The sequence below is a fragment of the Podarcis bocagei genome, assembly GCF_964188305.1.
Source record: "Podarcis bocagei genome assembly, chromosome: 10".
NCBI lineage: Eukaryota > Metazoa > Chordata > Lepidosauria > Squamata > Lacertidae > Podarcis > Podarcis bocagei.
Genome location: NC_138135.1, coordinates 1,260,708 through 1,282,607, shown reverse-complemented (window position 1 = coordinate 1,282,607; position 21,900 = coordinate 1,260,708). Strand labels below are relative to the sequence as shown.

The following is a 21,900-nucleotide window of genomic DNA, read 5'->3' as shown; positions in this document are numbered from 1 at the left end:
CTTCCCAGTCAAAGGACCCATTTTCAGGATAGACAGTGCCTGGGGCTGGAGGCTCTACACACCGGGTGTGCCTGTGCAGGCCAAAGACTGCCAGTATTAGCACAGGTGAGGTGTGTGACCTTCCCAAATGTACAGACTGTATGTGAATGAGAGTTTTTGGGTGGGATTATAGTTTATGGCAACCCTGTGATTTTCTCCATCCATAACATTTTGCAAGCTAATATTGCAGTATGAATTTCAAAATAACTTTAAAAAATCACAAGATGATGATGATGATGATGATGATGATAATAATAATAATAATAATAATTTATTTATACCCCACCCTCCCCAGCCATGGCCGTGCTCAGGGGGATGATAAGAAAGATTGCAGAATTTATGCCCTGCCCATCTGGTTGGGTTTCCCCAGCCACTCTGGGAAGCTTACAGTACATATACAAGACAGTAAAACATCCAACATTACAAACCTCCTAATACAGCTGTCTTCTAAATGTCAGATAGCTGCCTGTTTCCTTGCCCTCTGAAGGGAGGGCATTCCATGGGGCAGGAGGCCCTCTGCCTGGTTCCCTGGAACTTCACTTCTGACAGCAAGGGAACCAGCAGAAGACCCTCGGAGGAGGACCTCCTTGTCCGGACTGAGTGATGGGGTGGAGATGCTCCTTCAGGTCTACAGCGCCGAGGCTGTTTATGGCTTTACGTTGCAGATCTTGCTCCTCCATAACGATCTCCAGAGCAAGTCTGAGATATAATTAGCAGAGTAGCAAAAAACGCTCAGAGGCAGAAAAAAATAATTCAGCTGAGAAATCTATTACAGTGGCACCTCTGGTTGCGAACGAGATCCGTTCTGGTGGCCAGTTCGCAACATGAGCAGAATGCAACCCACGTCTGTGCATGCGTGGGTCATGATTCGCTGCTTCTGCAAATGCACGTGACCTGATTTTACATGTCTGCACATGCACGAGCGGCAAAACCCGGAAGTAACTGGGATGCCACAGGACACAACCCGAAAAGGCACAACCTGAAGCAAGTAATTCCGTTGTCCCCGAGAGGGGGCAATGACAATAAAGATATTATTATTATTATTATTATTATTATTGTTGTTGTTGTTGTTGTTGTTGTTGTTGTTTTGTTGTTGTTGTTGTTGTTGTTATTATTATTATTACATAACATGAGGTATGACTGTACTGAAGACACATAATCATGACAGGATCCAAAAAATAGCAAAAATGTAACTCACAGTAAAACCCTGACTTAGCAAACCAAAACAGCACTCAAGTAAGAAACAGCCAAGCAGAGTAGAGTAATATCAGAATATGAAGTGGGAGCAGGCGCATTTCAATACTGTAATTTATCTATAATTCAAAGTCAGAGTAACCCTGGGACTAGATAAAAAGCCTCCAGGTGGACGTGCCCCATCTGCCCTTCACGTTCCTCTTCCGCATGGGCAGAATCTGCCTTCTGGACTGTGGGATTCACAGTTGTTCTCCTCCTCTCCATCCACCAGGGCTTGACTTCAGGTGCAGCAGAATTCCCCAGCCCCCCAAGGATTTGAAACCCATCAGCTTTCCTCACCTGGTTTAGCCAGCCGGTTGAAGCCGTTGCTTGAACCCCTGTTGCATGCTGACAGCTTCTGGAAGCCACAGGTGAGAGCTGAGTGCAGGGTGGGGACCAAGGGTGGAAAAATGACCCCAGGAGGTGCAGGACATGTCCCCCACCAAAGGAACTACTGCTCCCCGACACCCCATGACATCTAGATTCAGGTAGGTAGCCGTATTGGTCTGATGCAGTTGAACTATATGGACCTTTGTTGGCAAGGTAATGTCTCTGCTTTTTAAGACGATGTCTAGGTTTGTCATTGCTTTTCTCTCAAGACCCTAAGGTGCTACTGGACTATTTTTGTTACTTTTTTACTTCAACTGTGTCAGACCAATATGTCTACCTACCATTAAGTACAGTTATCTCCTTGCCTTGAATATCCTGCTTTTCAGTGCCAGGTTAGGATAGTCCTCTATCAGAAGACAAGCACAGGATCAGGCAGCACATCATCATTATAAAGAACCATTGGGGTGGGTGTTTCCGCCTGGGATTCCCATCTGCTTTCCTTCTGCTTCTCCTGCTCTCTCCATGCAATGTGAGGCACGTAGACAGAGGTCCATCTCTAAGAACAGGAGCTTCCCTGAGCACCCATTCAGCTGACCCCAAGCACCAAGCCTTGCCACTAGTTCTCTGACTGACCCAGACCACAGTCCCTGGAAAGGATGTAGACCTGGGTCTCACATAATGGTCCATATGGACCTCCTGAGGTCAGTGGTACTGTGAAGGTGATTCATGAAGATCTAGGGGTCGAAATGGGGGCAACCACTTGATTTGAAAGGCAGTCCCACAGGACAACAGTATTCCAAGATCATGCTGTGTTATTAAAGATGATTGAGGATTATGAAAGGTTCCTGATGCATTACTACCATTTGACATCATACCATTTTCATTTCCTAAAAATTGGGAACATGGGTAGGACATGGGAGAATGTAGGAGATGTTGAAATAAGAGAAGGTCTAATGGCGGTTGATGTGTCCTTTTTCCCCTGTGTTCTCTTCCTTGAAACCCAAACAGGATTTCCTTTCTGCCCACTCTGAAAAAGGTGATGGAGAAGACAGAATTGCAGGGGACAGGGCACCTTTCGTTTCATTAGGAATAGCCATTAAAATGTGTGAAATGTGGAATATGCTTCACTGAATGAGCACACATAGTTCACATCAACGAACAAAAAAAGGAAAGAACCCATTTAAAAGGTATGGAGTGTGGAAATAGCTTCTCTTTCAATGCAAAACTTAGAACACACCAGCGGACTCACACAGAGAGAAAGCATTTTAAGTGCAGGGAGTGTGGAAAGAACTTCAGTCAGAGTGGAAACCTTAAATTGCACAAATGGACACACACAGGGGAGAAACCATATGAATGTATCGAGTGTGGAAAGAGCTTTAGTGATAATGGAAAACTTAGAAGACATCAATGGACTCACACAGGGGAGAAACCATTTAAATGCATTGATTGTGGAAAGAGCTTTAGTGATAATGGAAAACTTAGAAGACATCAATGGACTCACACAGGGGAGAAACCATTTGAATGTATTGAGTGTGGAAAGAGCTTTAGTGATAATGGAAACCTTAGACAACATCAACGGACTCACACAGGAGAGAAACCATTTAAATGTATGGAGTGTGGAAAGAGTTTTAGTGATAGTGGAAGCCTTAGAACACATCAACGGACTCACACAGGGGAGAAACCATTTGAATGCATGGAGTGTGGAAAGGACTTCAGTCAGAGTGGACACCTTAGAAGACATCAACAGACACACACAGGGGAGAAACCATATGAATGTATCGAGTGTGGAAAGAGCTTTAGTGATAATGGAAAACTTAGAAGACATCAATGGATTCACACAGGGGAGAAACCATTTCAGTGTATGGAGTGTGAAAAGAGTTTTACTGATAATGGAAAACTTAGAAATCATCAATGGACTCACACAGGGGAGAAACCATTTAAATGCATTGATTGTGGAAAGAGCTTTAGTGATAATGGAAAACTTAGAAGACATCAATGGACTCACACAGGGGAGAAACCATTTGAATGTATTGAGTGTGGAAGGAGCTTTAGTGATAATGGAAACCTTAGACAACATCAACGGACTCACACAGGAGAGAAACCATTTAAATGTATGGAGTGTGGAAAGAGTTTTAGTGATAGTGGAAGCCTTAGAACACATCAACGGACTCACACAGGGGAGAAACCATTTGAATGCATGGAGTGTGGAAAGGACTTCAGTCAGAGTGGACACCTTAGAAGACATCAACAGACACACACAGGGGAGAAACCATTTAAATGTATCGAGTGTGGAAAGGACTTCAGTCAGATTGGACACCTTAGATCACATCAACGGACTCACACAGGGGAGAAACCATTTAAATGTATCGAGTGTGGAAAGAGCTTTAGTGAAAATGGAAGCCTTAGAAATCATCAACGAACTCACACAGGAGAGAAACCATTTAAATGTATGGAGTGTGGAAAGAGTTATAGTGATAGTGGAAGCCTTAGATCACACCAGCGGACTCACACAGAGAGAAAGCATTTTAAGTGCAGGGAGTGTGGAAAGAACTTCAGTCAGAGTGGAAACCTTAAATTGCACAAATGGACACACACAGGGGAGAAACCATATGAATGTATCGAGTGTGGAAAGAGCTTTAGTGATAATGGAAAACTTAGAAGACATCAATGGACTCACACAGGGGAGAAACCATTTAAATGCATTGATTGTGGAAAGAGCTTTAGTGATAATGGAAAACTTAGAAGACATCAATGGACTCACACAGGGGAGAAACCATTTGAATGTATTGAGTGTGGAAAGAGCTTTAGTGATAATGGAAACCTTAGACAACATCAACGGACTCACACAGGAGAGAAACCATTTAAATGTATGGAGTGTGGAAAGAGTTTTAGTGATAGTGGAAGCCTTAGAACACATCAACGGACTCACACAGGGGAGAAACCATTTGAATGCATGGAGTGTGGAAAGGACTTCAGTCAGAGTGGACACCTTAGAAGACATCAACAGACACACACAGGGGAGAAACCATATGAATGTATCGAGTGTGGAAAGAGCTTTAGTGATAATGGAAAACTTAGAAGACATCAATGGATTCACACAGGGGAGAAACCATTTCAGTGTATGGAGTGTGAAAAGAGTTTTACTGATAATGGAAAACTTAGAAATCATCAATGGACTCACACAGGGGAGAAACCATTTAAATGCATTGATTGTGGAAAGAGCTTTAGTGATAATGGAAAACTTAGAAGACATCAATGGACTCACACAGGGGAGAAACCATTTGAATGTATTGAGTGTGGAAGGAGCTTTAGTGATAATGGAAACCTTAGACAACATCAACGGACTCACACAGGAGAGAAACCATTTAAATGTATGGAGTGTGGAAAGAGTTTTAGTGATAGTGGAAGCCTTAGAACACATCAACGGACTCACACAGGGGAGAAACCATTTGAATGCATGGAGTGTGGAAAGGACTTCAGTCAGAGTGGACACCTTAGAAGACATCAACAGACACACACAGGGGAGAAACCATTTAAATGTATCGAGTGTGGAAAGGACTTCAGTCAGATTGGACACCTTAGATCACATCAACGGACTCACACAGGGGAGAAACCATTTAAATGTATCGAGTGTGGAAAGAGCTTTAGTGAAAATGGAAGCCTTAGAAATCATCAACGAACTCACACAGGAGAGAAACCATTTAAATGTATGGAGTGTGGAAAGGACTTCAGTCATAGTGGACACCTTAGATCACATCAACGGACTCACACAGGAGAGAAACCCTTTAAATGTATGGAGTGTGGAAAGAGTTATAGTGATAGTGGAAGCCTTAGATCACATCAACGGACTCACACAGGGGAGAAACCATTTGAATGCATGGAGTGTGGAAAGGACTTCAGTCAGAGTGGACACCTTAGAAAACATCAACAGACACACACAGGGGAGAAACCATTTAAATGTATCGAGTGTGGAAAGGACTTCAGTCAGATTGGACACCTTAGATCACATCAACGGACTCACACAGGGGAGAAACCATTTAAATGTATCGAGTGTGGAAAGAGCTTTAGTGAAAATGGAAGCCTTAGAAATCATCAACGGACTCACACAGGGGAGAAACCATATAAATGTATCGAGTGTGGGAAGAGCTTCAGTCAGAGTGCACACCTTAGATCACATCAACGGACTCACACAGGGGAGAAACCATTTAAATGTATCGAGTGTGGAAAGAGCTTTAGTAAAAGTGGAGGCCTTAGAAATCATCAACGGACTCACACGGGAGAAACCATTTCAATGTATGGAGTGTGAAAAGAGCTTCAATGAGAGTGCACACTTTAGATCACATCAACGGAGTCACACGGGGAGAAACCATTTAAATGCATGGAGTGTGGAAAGGACTTCAGTCAGAGTGGAACACTGGAAAAAAAATCAACGGACTCACACACGGGAGAAACCACATAAATGTATAGAGTGTGGATAGAGTTTCCATTGTAAACCAAGCCTTAGATCACATCAACGGACTCATATAGGAGAGAAACCATTTCAATGTATGGAGTACAGTAAATACTTCACTCAGAGTGGAAATCTTAGAAAACATCAGTAGATACACAGGGGAGAAACCATTTAAAGGTATGGACTGTGGAAGGAGCTTCAGTCAGAGTGGAACCCTTGATTTATGTCAACAAACTTACACAAAAGACAAACCGTATAAATATCAGGAAAGTAGATAGAGGTTCACTCTTAGTGGAAGTTGAAAATCAACAGACTCACGGACAGGAAGAACTCTAAGAGTTGAAACCCTTCAAACCATCAACAGAGAGGAGAAGCAGTTTAAATGAAAAGATTGCAAGAAGTGCTTTATTTATAATGGAGTGATCAAGGAACATCCCAGGACTCTCACATGGGAGAACCCATTTAGATGTATGGAGTGTGGGACTTCTTCCTCTCAGAGTCCACTCTGAGCAATGAACTCAGCAGGAAATCATTCCTAAAAGCATGAGGTATATGTGAAGTTCTGGTGTTTATATGTAAAACATTACAATAATCAAATAATGAAGGCAGCATCTCACAATGGTGAGTATAATTTTAGATGAAAATACTTTTGGTTTTTGTACCAAACTCTGTCACCACCACCACCACCACATGATCTCCAAGCACTGCTTCTTCACCAGAATGTCATCGCTGCCTCCTGCCCTGCGCGTTCTGAAGAAAACTTGAAATACTGTAATTGAATGGGAGATTTCCCCCCAAGCCTAATTCCAAGAGGGGGAATGAGGGGCTGCAGGTAGCAGGGGAGTCTCCTGGGGGGCCCATCTTCACTCATGAACCCCATGGGGCAACCCCAGAGCTCCTGCCTATTCTGGGGTTTGAGGAAGATATTATTTTTCCATAGTCCCAGAAGGTTTGCTTCAATCATGCTTCTCAGGAGTTTTCCTACCGGAGGACCACAGTGCTGTGGCTGCTGTTGTTCTCAAGGACTGGCTGGTGAGGGGGGGGCACAAGCTGGGGGACCCACAAGGGAAAAAGGCTCAGATCCTGTTGACTGGTGATGGGATGAGGCGAAAGAGGGAGAAAAGGGAGCAGACCGGAAGGGGAGATGTTGCAAGCTGAGGAGGAAAGTGGGTTAGGTGAGCGGGAAAAGTCTGGGGCAGAGAGCAGTTCAGGCTCAGAGGGAGGAGAGGAGGGGGTCAGGAGACCCAGAGGAGGCCGGCTGCTGAAGCATCCAGGGAGACCCCCCCCCTCCTGCTGCGACAAGCACATGCCTTTGAGTCTGGGAGTTAGAACTCTTAGAATGTGGGGGTCCCATTTTTCGACCAAAACAAAAACCCGCTAGCCTTTTCCCAGGTCTTTCCTGACCTGACAGTCGTTCGTCTTCTCTACAAAGTCCTTCTCCCTCCCTCTTTTTCCCATGGGGTCCCAGCAACCTTTTCTGCTTCTTACACTCTAGGGAAAAGAGTTCCTTTCCATTGGACGCCTGGCAGCCCAGTGCCAAATCCGGCTGCTCCAGAGAGAACGGAAAGGAACTGTAAACGCCCTTGCGCTCTGACGCACACCAGTCACTTCCTCCTGGATCCTGGTGCTGCCGGTGCAGCTGCATTTACGAGAAAAAGAGAAATCGGAAACCGAGCCCAAGTCCCTTGCGATCCAAAGTGGCCACTTGGACCAGCCTTGGGGCGTCTTCCTTGGGAAAAAGGAAAAGTTTCAGATCTCAGGTTCCCCGACAGCGAATGAGAGTTTTGATTGGGGTTCTCCCCTTGCAGTTAATTGCCCCTCTAATTGCAGAACCCCAATTCTCCCGTTCTCCCCTCCCCCTCCTAGCTACCTCTTGCCAGGAAGGCTGGGAGTGAAGACCGTCAGCAAAAGAGACAGCAAAGGATGAGAATCTGGGTTGCTGGGTGTTTCAGAGAATCCCGCCCACAATCTTCTCCATTCCTAGACTCACGTCCGCATGCGCTGCTCCTGGCCACCCCAGGGTCTTTTACTAGATTAATTTATGGCCGGCCTGGGGCTGAAAATAATCTACCAAAAAACTAAATTACTGACAAAAAGCCTCACAATGGAAGGGAAAAAAGAACTTCAAGAAAAAACAGGCCCGGAAATTAAAAATAAGGTTAAATACCTAAGGATCTGGATTAAAAAAAAACCCTTTAAATTTATATTAGGATAATTCTAGTAAAGTATGGAAAGAAATTTTTAAAAATATGGAAACCTGGACCAAACTCCATCTCTCACTCTGGGGAAGAGTCTCCGTTGTGAAAATGAATATCCTCCCCAAAATGATTTTCTCTTTCCAAACAATACCCATTTTAGGAGGAATGAATTGTTTTAAGGAGTGGAAAAGGGAAATATCTAGATTTATATGGAGTGGAAAGAAACCGAGAATTAAACACCAGTTATTAACAGATCAAAAGGAGAGAGGAGGTTTTGCATTGCCAGATTTGGAATTCTACCATGCGGCGGAAGGATTGGTTTGCATAAAAGACTGGATTACACTAAAAGATATGGACCTATTAGACTGGGAAGGCCACGAGAATCGGTCTGGATGGCACACTTCTTTAATATACGGAAAAGTGAAGGTCCACAGGGGATTTTTGAGCCATGTGATAAGAAAATCGTGATATAAAATCTGGAATAAATATAAAGGACTACTTGAGCCAAAAATACCCTTGTGGACATCACCAAGAGAAGCCATATACTCATGTTAGAATATTTACAACTAGCAAAACTGACGGGAAGAGTTAGAGGAGTATTTAACCAGAAAATACTTGGAGAAGGGAGAATATTTAAGGATTATATAAGATCATATTGTACCAACCACACCATATTAGCAGAACTTGAGTGATACTTGTAAACACAAAAAATACTGTTTGTGGAGTAGACCGGAACAATATTAAAGAATATAAAACTGTGCAGAAAAAACAATGACAGTATAAACAGTACAATGAGAATGATTGGAAGACTCATTTTGTCAGAAGTCTTTTTTATTTAATTAGGAAGATTAAGTTTTTTTATGCACATAAATCTCCTTTTTCTTCTTTGTTTTTCTGTATTTTCTTCTTTCCTTTTTTCTTAATTTTTTAAAAATTTTCTTTTTTGCAATATGATATTCCAAATTTTTTGTATATGTGTGTAATTTAAATCAATAATGATTATTTTAAAAAATAAATCAATTTGTGGCCGGCCTGATCAAGCGTTGCTTCCTCTGGTTAGCCCCGCTGGAACTCCAGTTCTCTCCAGACCCTGGGGTCACTAGAGGACTGGTGGCTCCTCCTGGCAAATGGCCTGGTGCGCGCTGGATCACCAGTCCTTCCTTGCCCCCAGAATCGGGCAACCGAAGGTCCCATCTTGGGTGCCATCTGTTGTAAACAAAAGCTGCCCTTCTTCCCTTATGGGGGACACAAGAGCCCTTTATAGAGTCCCTTGTAGCTTCTCCATCGGTAAGAGAAAACAACAGACACTAACCAGAGAATACTGAGAAGCAAAGTAGCTAGTAAGCCTGATCTCTATTGATCTGTTGCAACAGGGTGCTCCCCTCACACGCAGAAAAGGAGGAGGACCCAGAACAAAGGTGTGCCTGCCTTTATATAGACATTTTAAATTCCCTGCCCTGGAGCTCAAGACCACCCCCCACATACATCACAGAAGGGGCGTAACCCAAGACCACCTACTACAAAAATCATACCTACATCACAGAAAAGGCTGTCTGCAACAGAAATGTGAATGTTGTCATTTTTCCTGTCTGCCAGGTTATCTGATAATGCCTTATCTGATTGCCTTTCCTGGTAGTCTGGCCATTCCTTTGAGATGGTGATTTCCCAATTCCTGAGACAATGGGAAGGTTCCCTCACCCCCTCCCTCCTTGCAGAGAAAAAATTTGGTCAGTTTGGGAGTCTAAATGGTTTCAGGACGGTCTTCCTGAGCTGCTCCAGACATGTGGTCCACATATCTATGAATGTGCTTGCTTGGTACATTTATGAACATTTATTATATATATGAAACCTTAATTTTTTTATTACAGGATTCATCCTGTCCAGCCTTTCGCATGATGAATTCTGCATATAAGTTAAATAAGCAGGGAGACAATATACAGCCTTGTCAAACTCCTTTCCCAATTTTGAAATTAGTTGTTCCATATCCAGTTCTAACTGTAGCTTCTTGTCCCACAAAGAGATTTCTCAGGAGACAGATGAGGTGATCAGGCACTCCCATTTCTTTAAGAACTTGCCATAGTTTGCTGTGGTCGACACAGTCAAAGGCTTTTGCATAGTCAATGAAGCAGAAGTAGATGTCTTTCTTGAACTCTCTAGCTTTCTCCATAATCCAGCGCATGTTTGCAATTTGGTCTCTGGTTCCTCTGCCTCTTCGAAATCCAGCTTGCACTTCTGGGAGTTCTCGGTCCACATACTGCTTAAGCCTGCCTTGTAGCATTTTAAGCATAACCTTGCTAGCGTGTGAAATGAGTGCAATTGTGCGGTAGTTGGAGCATTCTTTGGCACTGCCCTTCTTTGGGATTGGGATTCATGTGTTGCAGGAACAAACCCCCCCCCCCATCATTCAATTTGTACAAAAACGACGACACACACACTAGACATAGGCAACACTTCTGTTATAAATTCATAGAAAATCAGCCGTACATCGGATCTGCACCGTTCCACTTTTATTTTACACCACGAGGGAAGGACTATCAAAGGGGGGAGACTTGACACAAGGCAGCCATACTCCCCCAAGCGTACAAACACATCCGCAGATTTCTCCCTTGACACATGGAATCCGCTTCTGGCTCCAATTGTATCGGCTGCTTTGCTGAGCCTCTTGGCTGTTGTGCAGGGACGGGGCCTGTGTCCACGGTCCTTGTCCTGGCCTGAGTCAGAGGCTGGGGTGGGGAGCTGAGATTTGGGGGGAGTCGTTTAGCTGCCCCCCTCCATTCCTGGTTTGAACAGCACCAAGACCTAAAACACGGAGGGATCTGTCACGGTAAAATTCTGGGTGCGTGAGTGCACAGCCACCCAGCTCGTCGGACAGAGTCCGCGGGTCCCTGCGGAGAAGAAAGGAGCTCAGCCGGACACAGGAGCAAAATACGAAGATCCGAGTTTATTGCGCAACAGGTTCAAATGGCATTGAACCCCGAGTATGGGGTGACATGGACTTTTAAAAGTTCCCTCCATAACCCAGAATACAGTGCAGGAAACGTCATGAATACATTATGGGAAGGTCATGTTCCGTGAATTACATCATGAATATATTTCACACGCCATGAATAGGTTAAGGAAGGGGTGGGATTACATTCATTAACATTTCGGATGAGGGAGGGGGAATATGCAGAGCAAGAAATATACATAGGTAAACATTTATTGAGTACCGGTGGTGGCAAGACAATGGGTCAGAGATATGCATCGTCTGCCACTTAATATTGCCTAGGGGAAAGGTTTGGCGAAACGATCTGACAGGATTAGGAAGTTCCTGCGTACGTGACCTGCCGCTTTGGGGATTATGGAAGTAGGGACAGCATCATGGAGTCCAGGGGAAACTGAGTTGAATGACACCGAGAGCAAGGAAATCGGAGCTACGGTTGATTTTATATCAATTTTCAAAGTTTCAATGCTTTCCAGCCTATTCCGTAGTATGGATCAAAAGCGGAAGCAGAATAGATACATTTTGCGAGAATGGATACATTGTAACAGGAGTTTGACAGTTTTACGAGGTCTCAGGTTTCGGATCCATTGTTCTCGCAGTGGGGGGCCGTCAGCAGCTTGTCAGGGGTGAAATGAGGCGTGCAGTAGCTCACTGAGCTAGCTCCTGCAGGATAAATGCATGGCTGTGATTGGCCAGAGCGCGGCCATAGGAATTAGCGGAGAAACAGGAACACCAGGTCTACTCGTTCTAAGTATGGAGCGCAGATAGGCATAGGAAAGGATAGGGGAATATTTGAGCTTATTTCGCTCGTAGAAAGAAGGAGAAAAGGGGGTTTTCTGGGTTTTGGGAGAAGTGTGGTGCTTATGCGACGGTGAGGGGGCTGAGGGTGAGTGTGTGGTGGGTACCCTCGAGGTCATCGCCTCGGATGTTCCTAAAAGGAGGGGAGGAGGAGAGCCCCCCCCTTCTGTTCCGTATCAGATCTAAGCTCGTGGGGTGGGGGAGGGGAGGATGTTGCAATGCAAACCTTGTAGGAGGGACGGGACCCACTTTGCAGCTGGATCTCCGGGATCAGCCCCTCCCCCGCTCTCCAATCCACTAAAGGAAGGGGGGAACCTTCCTCTCCTCCCCCCCACTCAAACGTTCCCTCCCCTCCCTGCACATCCTCCTCTCACCCCGCCCTCACCATCCCAAATCCCTCCCCCAATACATTGCTCCTCCTCCTCCTCCTCCAATCCGGCTCTTCTGTTCCAGGAATGGGGGGGGTGAGCCCCCCTCCCACCCTGCCTGCTTTTCCCGGAAGTGGAGCTTCCACTCCGGATTGCTGCTCTGCCCCATAGCTCTAGAGGCGCGCGCGTTCTCAAAGGGGCGGAGGGGCGGCAGGTAAATCCTCCTCACCCACGTGGATGTTGCAGGAAAGGAAAGGAGGATCGGGAGCGAGCACAAAGAGGTAAAGGGGTCGGAGGGAGAAAAGGACCCAGAGACCCCTCCAGCTCCCCAAGCGTCTTCCGTGGGGCCTGGATCCCGGCACGCCTGCTGCGAAGGGGCGGAGATGGGGCGCCCACCCACGAGGACTCCCTGGCCCCGTTTCCCCCGCGTGCGCAGGCATCCCTGGGGCGCGGAGAGAAGCCAGGATAGAGACCCCCCTGTCCCTCCCCGGCTCATCTTGGGGGGCATTAGGGACGGAGAGATGGCAAGGGGTGAGCCAAGGGGGCGTCTGGGTACAGGGGAGACTCCGGGAGAAAGAGAGGGGGTCATGGAAGTGGGGGGAGAAGGGAGGGGGCACCCCCGGGTCAGGGAAGCGCAGCAATGGGGGGGAGAGGAAGACCAGTCTTTGGGGAGACATCTCCATCATGACGCCCACGATGAATCTCCGGAGGGGCCGCCTTGGTTTCTCCCTTCTGCCCAGAAATCGACCCCCGCTTCAAGGCGACCAGAGAAGGATCCCTGGAAAGTCGGGTCTAGTTCCCCCACCCTTTCCTTCCTGTAATCTCCATCCTTTTCCCACCCCATAAGCCCCTGCCCTGCCCAGACAATGATTCTGCCCAGTCCAACCACTGGTCCCCTGGAGAGAAGAGGAAATCCCGAGAGGAAGGGGGAGGGGGGAGGCCTTCTCAGAAGCGGCTCTTTGTTTCCGCAATCCCACCCAGGAAGCAGCCAGAAACCTTTTCCTCTCTCTCAGGCTTCCATCTTTATTGTCTTTTCTACTGAGGGTGAGGATAATGTACACCTGTCATCAGAAACAGGGGTGCAGAGTCCATGGAATGGCTCTCAGGGCTGATAGAGAAGTTGCACCTCGAAAACATTTCTGTTCCTCTTATTCTTCATAGGCCATGTCAGAGTGACTGACAAGCTGAGATACAATCCTTCAGCATCCGATGACAGTGACTGCATGAATCTTCCCAGTCAAAGGACCCATTTTCAGGATAGACAGTGCCTGTGGCTGGAGGCTCTACACACCGGGTGTGCCTGTGCAGGCCAAAGACTGCCAGTATTAGCACAGGTGAGGTGTGTGACCTTCCCAAATTTACAGAATGTATGTGAATGAGCGTTCGTGGGTGGGATTATATTTTACTGCAACGCTGTGATTTTGTCCACCCATAACATTTCATGAGTTGATATTGCAGTACAAATTCCAAAATAACTACAAAAAAATCACAAAAGAATAATAATTGTAGTATTTATACCCTGCCCATCTGGTTGGGTTTCCCCAGCCACTCTGGGCAGCTTCCAGTACATATAAAAGACAGGAAAACATCAAACATTATAAACCTCCTGACACAGGGCTGCCTTCAGCTGTCTTCCAAATGTCAGGTGGTTGTTCATTTCCTTGACCTCTGAAGGGACGGTGTTCCACAGGGTGGGCGCCACCACCGAGAAGGCCCTCTGCCTGCTTCCCTGTACCCTCACTTATCACAGAGAGGGGACCAGCAGGAGGACCTCAGAGGATGACCTCAGTGTTCAGAGTGAAGGATGGGGGTGGAGACACTCCTTCAGGTCTACAGGGCCAAGTCGGTTGAGGGCTTTAGGTCACAGATCTTGCTCCTCCATAATGATCTCCAAGTCCGACATATAGTTAGCAGAATAGGAAAAAACACTCAGAGGCAGCAAAAAATCCATTCAGCAGAGAAATTTAGTACAGAAGGCAAAGAAGCATGACTATCCAAAAACTGAATTTACAGTAAAACCCTAACATAGCATAGCGAAACAGCACTCAAGTAAGAAAGACACAAGCAGAGTAGAGAATAGCAGAATAGGAAGTGGGACCAGGCGCCTTTCAATACTGTGATTTATAAACAATTCAACGTCAGAGTAACCTTGGGACGGGATAACAAGCCTGGCTCACTCCAGTTTAAACCAGTTTCTTCTGGTTCCCAAATCAAGGAAGGTTCAGCATAACCTCATAACAACTGATCCCACCACCTGCTCTCAGCAGAAAGGAAACTCCCTGATCAGCTAAAATGTTCCAGCTAGAGAAAACACCAGCTTTGAATTACACAGAGCAAAACTACTAGACTCCTTGAACCAATAGACTAGGAATGATCTCTATATGTCAGATCAATACTTTTCTTGCCTGAAAGATGCAACCATGACACTTTAAAGATCAGCACAAGCAGTTTGAATTGTGCTCGGAAATGCACTGAGAGCGAGTGAAGATCCTTTAGGACAGCGTTACAAGGTCGAACTTTTCATTAAGTACAGTTATCCCTGTGCCTTGAATATCCAGCTTTGTCAGTGCCAGATTAGGGTAGTCCTGTGTCAGAAGACAGGCACGAGATCAGGCAGCACATCAACATTATAAGGAGCAATGGGGGTGGGTGTTTCCGTCTGGGATTCCCATTTGCCAGCTGCTTTCCTTCCGCTTCTCCTGCTCTCTCCATGCAATGTGAGGCATGTAGACAGAGGTCCATCTCCCAGAACAGGAGCTTCCCTGAGCACCCATTCAGCTGACCCCAAGCACCAAGCCTTGTCACTAGTTTTCTGACTGACCCAGACCACAGTCTCTGGAAAAGACTTAGACCTGGGTCTCCCAAAATGGTCCACTTAGACCTCTTGTGGCCAATGAGACTGTGCAGGTGATTCATAAAGATCTACAGGTGGATGAAGGATTATGATGCAGAGGATGGGGAATGTCCAAAGGAACGATGGACCAGAGAAAGAGAGGGCCTGCATGGACAGAGAGCAGCTGCCTTTCCTGTGAGGAAACAATTGATTTGAAAAGGCTGTATTCCAAGATCATGCTGCTTTATTAACGATGATTGAGGATTATGAAAGGTTGCTGCTGCATTACTATCATTTGATGACATTGCTTTTTAATTTGCTGTGCGTAAGAGGGGGTGGGGTGGGTGTTTAGTTGGGTGCGGGAATTTGTTTAATTTAATTAAATATGGTGTGTTTGTAACATTCTCTTTTTTTTGTTTGATTTATTGTTTTGTTAGTTTGCTTTTTGTATTGGTTTTAATTTGATTTTAAGGGGAGGGGTCAGGGCTGCCTGGGAGTGGGTCCCAACAAACAAAATGGCTGGGGCAAGTTCCACGGGGGGGATGTACTGGGGCAACCAATCTCAGTGATCACGGGTAGGAGGAGGAGTTATGCTAAGACCAGACCACGTCATTACCGAGGAAGCGGGCTTAGTCATTGTCTGAGGACTATCCCTGCCTCCAGGTCTGGTCTTGACCAGACGGGATACTGGAATCAGCAAGGGATACCCACACAACCTGAAGGTGCTGCTGTGCAATGCCAGGTCAATGATCCATAAAACCATTGTGATCCATGACTTGATCATAGATGGAGGACTTGACCTGGCATGTGTAACAGAGACTTGGTTGGATGAAGCAGATGGGCCTGTCCTTGCCGCGGCTTGTCTGCCAGGTTTCTCTTACACACAGCAACCCAGGTCATGTGAGCAGGGAGGGGGGTTTGCAGTGATTTTTAGGAAGTCATTAGTTTGCACCAGGCGTCCTATTGGGAAGACCCAGTTTTCTGAGTGCATGTTCTGGAAGTTGGGCAATAGGGGCAGTACAGGATTCCTTTTGGTGTACCAACCCCCCCCCCGCTTCATCAAGGATTCCCTGCCCGAGCTGCTTCAGGTCATGGTGGATGTTCTCCTGGAGACACCTAGTTTGGTTGTCCTAGGGGATTTTAACATCCATGCCGACATGACCTTACAAGGGGCCGCTCGGGACTTTGTGGAAAGCATGGCCTCCATGGGGCTGTCCCTGAATAGGTCTGGCCCAACCCATAGCCACGGGCATGCCTTAGACCTGGTGTTTACCTCTATGGATGTTCATGATCTGACACTAAGTAAAAGCAAAACAAAAGAAGTGCCATGGTCAGATCACTTCCTGGTGCAACTGGACTTCTCCGCGACCCTTCCCCTCTGCAGGGAGGTGGGACCGATTTGGCTAGAGCACCGGTGGCGGATGACCCATTCTGAAGCTCACCGGACACGGGTTAGAGCTGAATGTTGAGCCTACCAAGTTGCGGTAGTGACGGCAAAAACTACTTTCTTCACCGCCTCTATTGCATCTGCAGAAAACAGGAGCAGGAGACTTTTTCAGGTGGTTCGCAATTTAGCAGAACCACCTGCTCCATCAGGGCTCAGTGCGGCCCACATGATCTCCTGCAATGATTTTGCAAAGTTTTTTACAGATAAATTCGCTCAGATTCACTCAGGTCGCTCAAGTCGCTCAGGTAGACTCCACCGTGGCATCAGGGCCGGGGCGGGAGAGTGCTAGAGTCTGTCTAGTAAAGTTGAGTGGGATCAATTCCAACCTGTTATCCCCTAGGATGTGGACAGGCTGCTTGGACGAGTGAAACCAACCACTTGTCTCCTTGATCCTTGCCCATCCTGGCTTATAAAAGCTAGCCGGGAAGGACTGGGCGATGGGCTTCGTGGGGTGGTGAATGCTTCCCTCCATGAGGGAGCCTTTCCAGACCTGCTGAAAGAGGCAGTTCTTAAACCGCTTCTTAAAAAATCATTTTTAGATGCGGCCACGATGCCCAACTATCGCTGAGTCTCAAATCTTCCATTCTTGGGCAAGGTGATTGAGCGAGTAGTTGCTGAACAACTCCAGGCATGCCTGGAAGAAGCGGACCATTTGGATCCCTTCCAGTTGGGATTCAGGCCTCATCATGGGACTGAAACTGCCTTGGTTGCACTGGTTGATGATCTCTGATGGGCTAGGGACAAAGGTTTCCTAGTTCTGCTGGATCTGTCAGCGGCCTTTGATACCATTGAGCATAACATCCTTCTGGACCGTCTAGAGGGGCTGGGAGCTGGGGGCACTGTCATACAGTGGTTCCGCTCCTTTCTCCTGGGCCGTGTCCAGAAAATGGTGTTGGGGGATGAGTGTTCAGACCACTGGGCTCTCACTTGTGGGGTGCCTCAGGATTCTGTACTCTTCCCCCATGCTTTTCAACATCTACATGAAGTCGCTGGGAGAGATCATCAGGGGGTTTGGGCTGGGTGTTCATCCATATGTGGATGATACCCAGTTCTACGTCTCTTTCAAATCAGAACCAGTGAAGGTCCTGTGTGAGTGTCTAGAGGCGGTTGGAGGATGGATGGTGGCTAACAGAGTGAGGTTGAATCCTGACAAGATAGAAGTACTGCTTTGGGGGGACAGGAGGCGGGCAGGTGTGGAGGACTCCCTGGTCCTGAATGGGGTAACTGTGCCCCTGAAGGACCAGGTGCACAGCCTGGGAGTCATTTTGGACTCACAGCTGTCCATGGAGGCGCAGGTCAATTCTGTGTCCAGGACAGCTGTCTACCAGCTCTATCTGGTACGCAGGCTGAGAGCCTATCTGCCTGTGGACTGCCTTGCCAGAGTGGTGCATGCTCTGGTTATCTCCCGCTTGGACTGCAATGCGCTATACGTGGGGCTACCTTTGAAGGTGACCCAGAAACTAAAACTAATCCACAATGCAGCAGCTAGACTGGGGACTGGGAGCGGCCACCGAGACCACATAACACCGGTCTTGAAAGACCTACATTGGCTGCCAGTACGTTTCTGAGCACAATTCAAAGTGTTTGTGCTGACCTTTAAAGCCCTAAACATCCCCGGTCCAGTATACCCGAAGGAGCGTCTCGACCCCTCATTGTTCTGCCTGGACACTGAGTTCTAGCTCTGAGGGCCTTCTGGCGGTTCCCTCACTGTGAGAAGCAAAGTTACAGTGGTACCCCGCAAGACGAACGCCTCGCAAGACGGAAAACCCGCTAGACGAAAGGGTTTTCCGTTTTGGAGGCGCTTCGCAAAACGAATTTCCCTATGGGCTTGCTTCGCAAGACGACAGCCCATAGGGAAATCTCAGGGACAGCGGGGAAGCGCAGTGCGTCTTCCCCACTGTCCTCGGACCTCCTCCCGCCGCCGGCTTCGGAACGAAGCTCCGATGCCGGGCGGCGGAGGGGGAACGTCTCCTCCCGCGGCGCGGCATCGGGACGAAGCTCCGATGCCGGGCGGCGGAGAGGGAACGTCTCCTCCCGCGGCGCGGCATCGGGACGAAGCTCCGGTGCCGGGCGGCGGAGGGGGAACGTCTCCTCCCGCGGCGCGGCATCGGGACGAAGCTCCGATGCCGGGCGGCGGAGGGGAAAAGCCTCCTCCCCCCGCGCGGCATCGGGACGAAGCTCCGGTGCCGGGCGGCGGAGGGGGAACGTCTCCTCCCGCGGCGCGGCATCGGGACGAAGCTCCGATGCCGGGCGGCGGAGGGGGAACGTCTCCTCCCGCGGCGCGGCATCGGGACGAAGCTCCGATGCCGGGCGGCGGAGGGGGAACGTCTCCTCCCGCGGCGCGGCATCGGGACGAAGCTCCGATGCCGGGAGGTGGGGGGGGAACAGCCTCCTTCCCCCGCCCGGCATCAGAACGAAGCTCCGATGCCGGGAGGTGGGGGGGGAAAGCCTCCTTCCCCCGCCCGGCATCAGAACGAAGCTCCGGTGCCGGGAGGTGGGGGGGGAAAGCCTCCTTCCCCCGCCCGGCATCAGAACGAAGCTCCGATGCCGGGAGGTGGGGGGGGAAAGCCTCCTTCCCCCGCCCGGCATCAGAACGAAGCTCCGATGCCGGGAGGTGGGGGGGAAAGCCTCCTTCCCCCGCCCGGCATCAGAACGAAGCTCCGATGCCGGGAGGTGGGGGGGGAACAGCCTCCTTCCCCCGCCCGGCATCAGAACGAAGCTCCGATGCCGGGAGGTGGGGGGGGAAGCCTCCTTCCCCCGCCCGGCATCGGATGGCTGTCCTGAAGACTTGGGGTGGGAGGAGGGTTTTCCTTCCCACCGCCAACATTCAGAATGCTGTTCTGAATGTTGGCGGTGGGGAGGAAAAACCCTCCTCCCACGCAAGCCCCGGGAACAGAGGAGAAGCGCTGCGCGCCTGCCCCTCTGTTCCCGTACCTGTCCTGAAGGCTTGCGGTGCGGAGAAAAGCCCTTCTCCGCACCGCCAGCCTGGCAAGCGGTTTCCCTAGGAACGCATTAATTGATTTTCAATGCATTCCTATGGGAAACCGTGCTTCGCAAGACGAAAAACTCGCAAGAAGAAAAAACTTGCGGAACCAATTAATTTCGTCTTGCGAGGCACCACTGTACAGGGAACCAGGCAGAGGGCCTTCTCGGTAGTGGCACCCTCCCTGTAGAACGCCCTCCCACCAGATGTCAAAGAGAACAACAACTACCAGACTTTTAGAAGACATCTGAAGGCAGCCCTTTTTAGGGAAGCTTTTAATGTTTGATGTATTACAGTATTTTAATGTTTTTCTGGAAGCTGCCCAGAGTGGCTGGGGAAGCCCAGCCAGATGGGCAGGGTATAAATAATAAATTATTATTATTATTATTATTATTTCAAAAAATTGGGAACATGGGTAGGAAGCGGGGGAATGTAGGAGATGTGTGAAATAAGAGAAGGGGCAAATGGTGTTTAATTTGTTCTTTTCCCTTTGTTCTCTTCCTTGGAATCCAAAAAGGACTTCCTCTCTGCCCACTCTGAAGAAGGTGTTACAGAAGAATGTCAGAATTCCAGGGGACGGGAATAGACATTGAAATGTGAGAAATGTGGAATATGCTTCACTGAATGAGCACACGTAGCTCACATCAACAAACTCACAGGAGAGAAACCTTCTAAAGATTTGAAGTGTGGAAAGAGTTTCACTGATTGTGAAAAACCTAGAATACATCAGCGGACTGCCATGGGTAAGAAAGGATTCCAGTGCATTGACTGCGGAAAGAGCTTCAGTCAGAATGGAAACCTTAAATTACACCAAAGGACTCACACAGGGGAGAAACCATTTAAATGTATGGAGTGTGGAAAGAGTTTCAGTCAGAATGGAAACCTTAGAATACATCAACGTACACATACAGGGGAGAAACCGTTTAAATGCATGGCTTGTGGAAAGAGCTTTAGTGATAGTGGAACCCTTAGAAAACATCAACATTTTCACACAGGAGAGAAACCATTTAAATGTATGGAGTGTGGAAAGAGCTTCAGTTTCAGTTCAAACCTTAGACAACATCAACGGACTCACACTGGGGAGAAACCATTTAAATGCATGGAGTGTGGAAAGAGCTTTAGTCAAAATGCGCACCTAACTTTACACCATCAAACTCACACAGGTGAGAAACCATTTAGATGTATGGAGTGTGGAAAGAGCTTCATTCAGATTGGAAACCTTAGAATACATCAACGGACTCATACAGGGGAGAAACCATATACATGTATGGAGTGTGGAAAGAGCTTCAGTCACGATGCAGGCCTTAGATCACATCAATGGACTCACACAGGGGAGAAACCATTTAAATGCATGGTGTGTGGAACAAGCTTTAGTTATGGTGGAAGCCTTAGATCACATCAACGGACTCACACAGGAGAGAAACCATTTAAATGTATGGAGTGTGGAAAGGACTTCAGTCGGAATGGGCACCTTAGATCCCATCAACGGACTCACACAGGAGAGAAACCATTTAAATGTATGGAGTGTGGAAAGAGCTTTAGTTACGATGCAGGCCTTAGACAACATCAACGGACTCACACAGGAGAGAAACCATTTAAATGTATGGAGTGTGGAAAGAGCTTTAGTTATGATGCAGGCCTTAGACAACATCAACGGAGTCACACAGGGGAGAAACCATTTAAATGCATGGAGTGTGGAAAGAGTTTTAGTGATAGTGGAAGCCTTAGAACACATCAACGAACTCACACAGGGGAGAAACCATTTAAATGTATGGAGTGTGGAAAGAGCTTCAGTTATAGTGGAAACCTGAGAGTACATCAACAGACTCACATCGGTAAGAAACGATTTAAATGTATGGAGTGTGGAAAGAGCTTCAGTCAGAATGGACACCTTAGAACACATCAGCAGACACACAGGGGAGAAACTGTTTAAATGTATGGCCTGTGGAAGGAGCTTCAGTCAGAGTGGAAGCCTTGATTTATGTCAACAAACTCACACAAAAGACAAACCATATAAATATCAGGAAAGTAGATAGAGGTTCACTCTTAGTGGAATCCTACATCTACAGACTCATGGACAGGAAGAACTTTACCAGTTGACACCCTACAAACCCATCAACCCTCAAAGAGGAGAAGCTGTTTAAAGGGAAAGATTCCAGAAAGTGCTTTAGTTATAATGGAGTGTTTAAGGAACATCTAAGAGCCAGTGTGGTGTAGTGTATTAAGAGTGGTTCGTAA

The 21,900-nt window shown here is 47.6% G+C and overlaps 3 protein-coding genes across 4 annotated transcripts in view; all 3 read left to right on the top strand.

Annotated features, from left to right (window-relative positions):
* Positions 1–6,080, top strand: part of LOC308596848 (uncharacterized protein) — a gene marked incomplete at both ends in the record, with an annotated part of 12,549 nt that extends 6,469 nt beyond the window's left edge. The window contains 2 exons of the mRNA XM_081212156.1: positions 3,108–4,079; positions 6,070–6,080. Of these exons, the coding sequence (XP_081068282.1) occupies positions 3,108–4,079; positions 6,070–6,080 (983 nt within the window). The remainder of the gene's footprint in view (positions 1–3,107; positions 4,080–6,069) is intronic.
* Positions 1,528–21,900, top strand: LOC308595730 (uncharacterized protein). Its single transcript, XM_081210394.1, has 2 exons — positions 1,528–1,643; positions 20,180–21,900. The coding sequence occupies exon 2, from the start codon at positions 20,402–20,404 to the stop codon at positions 21,593–21,595; it is 1,194 nt and encodes a 397-aa protein (XP_081066520.1). The 5' UTR covers positions 1,528–1,643; positions 20,180–20,401; the 3' UTR covers positions 21,596–21,900.
* The window catches only part of LOC308595683 (uncharacterized protein), a 171,848-nt gene continuing 162,486 nt past the window's right edge, over positions 12,539–21,900 (top strand). Inside the window, exon 1 of one of the 2 annotated variants that reach the window (XR_014012104.1) lies at positions 12,539–12,680. The gene's annotated coding sequence lies outside the window, so the exon portion shown is untranslated. The remainder of the gene's footprint in view (positions 12,681–21,900) is intronic. The other variant, XM_081210298.1, reaches the window with a different exon arrangement.

What these genes read in the sequence shown, in the direction of transcription:
- LOC308595730 (XM_081210394.1), top strand. Translation starts at nt 20,402, where the DNA reads ATGGGTAAGAAAGGATTCCAGTGCATTGACTGCGGAAAGAGCTTCAGT.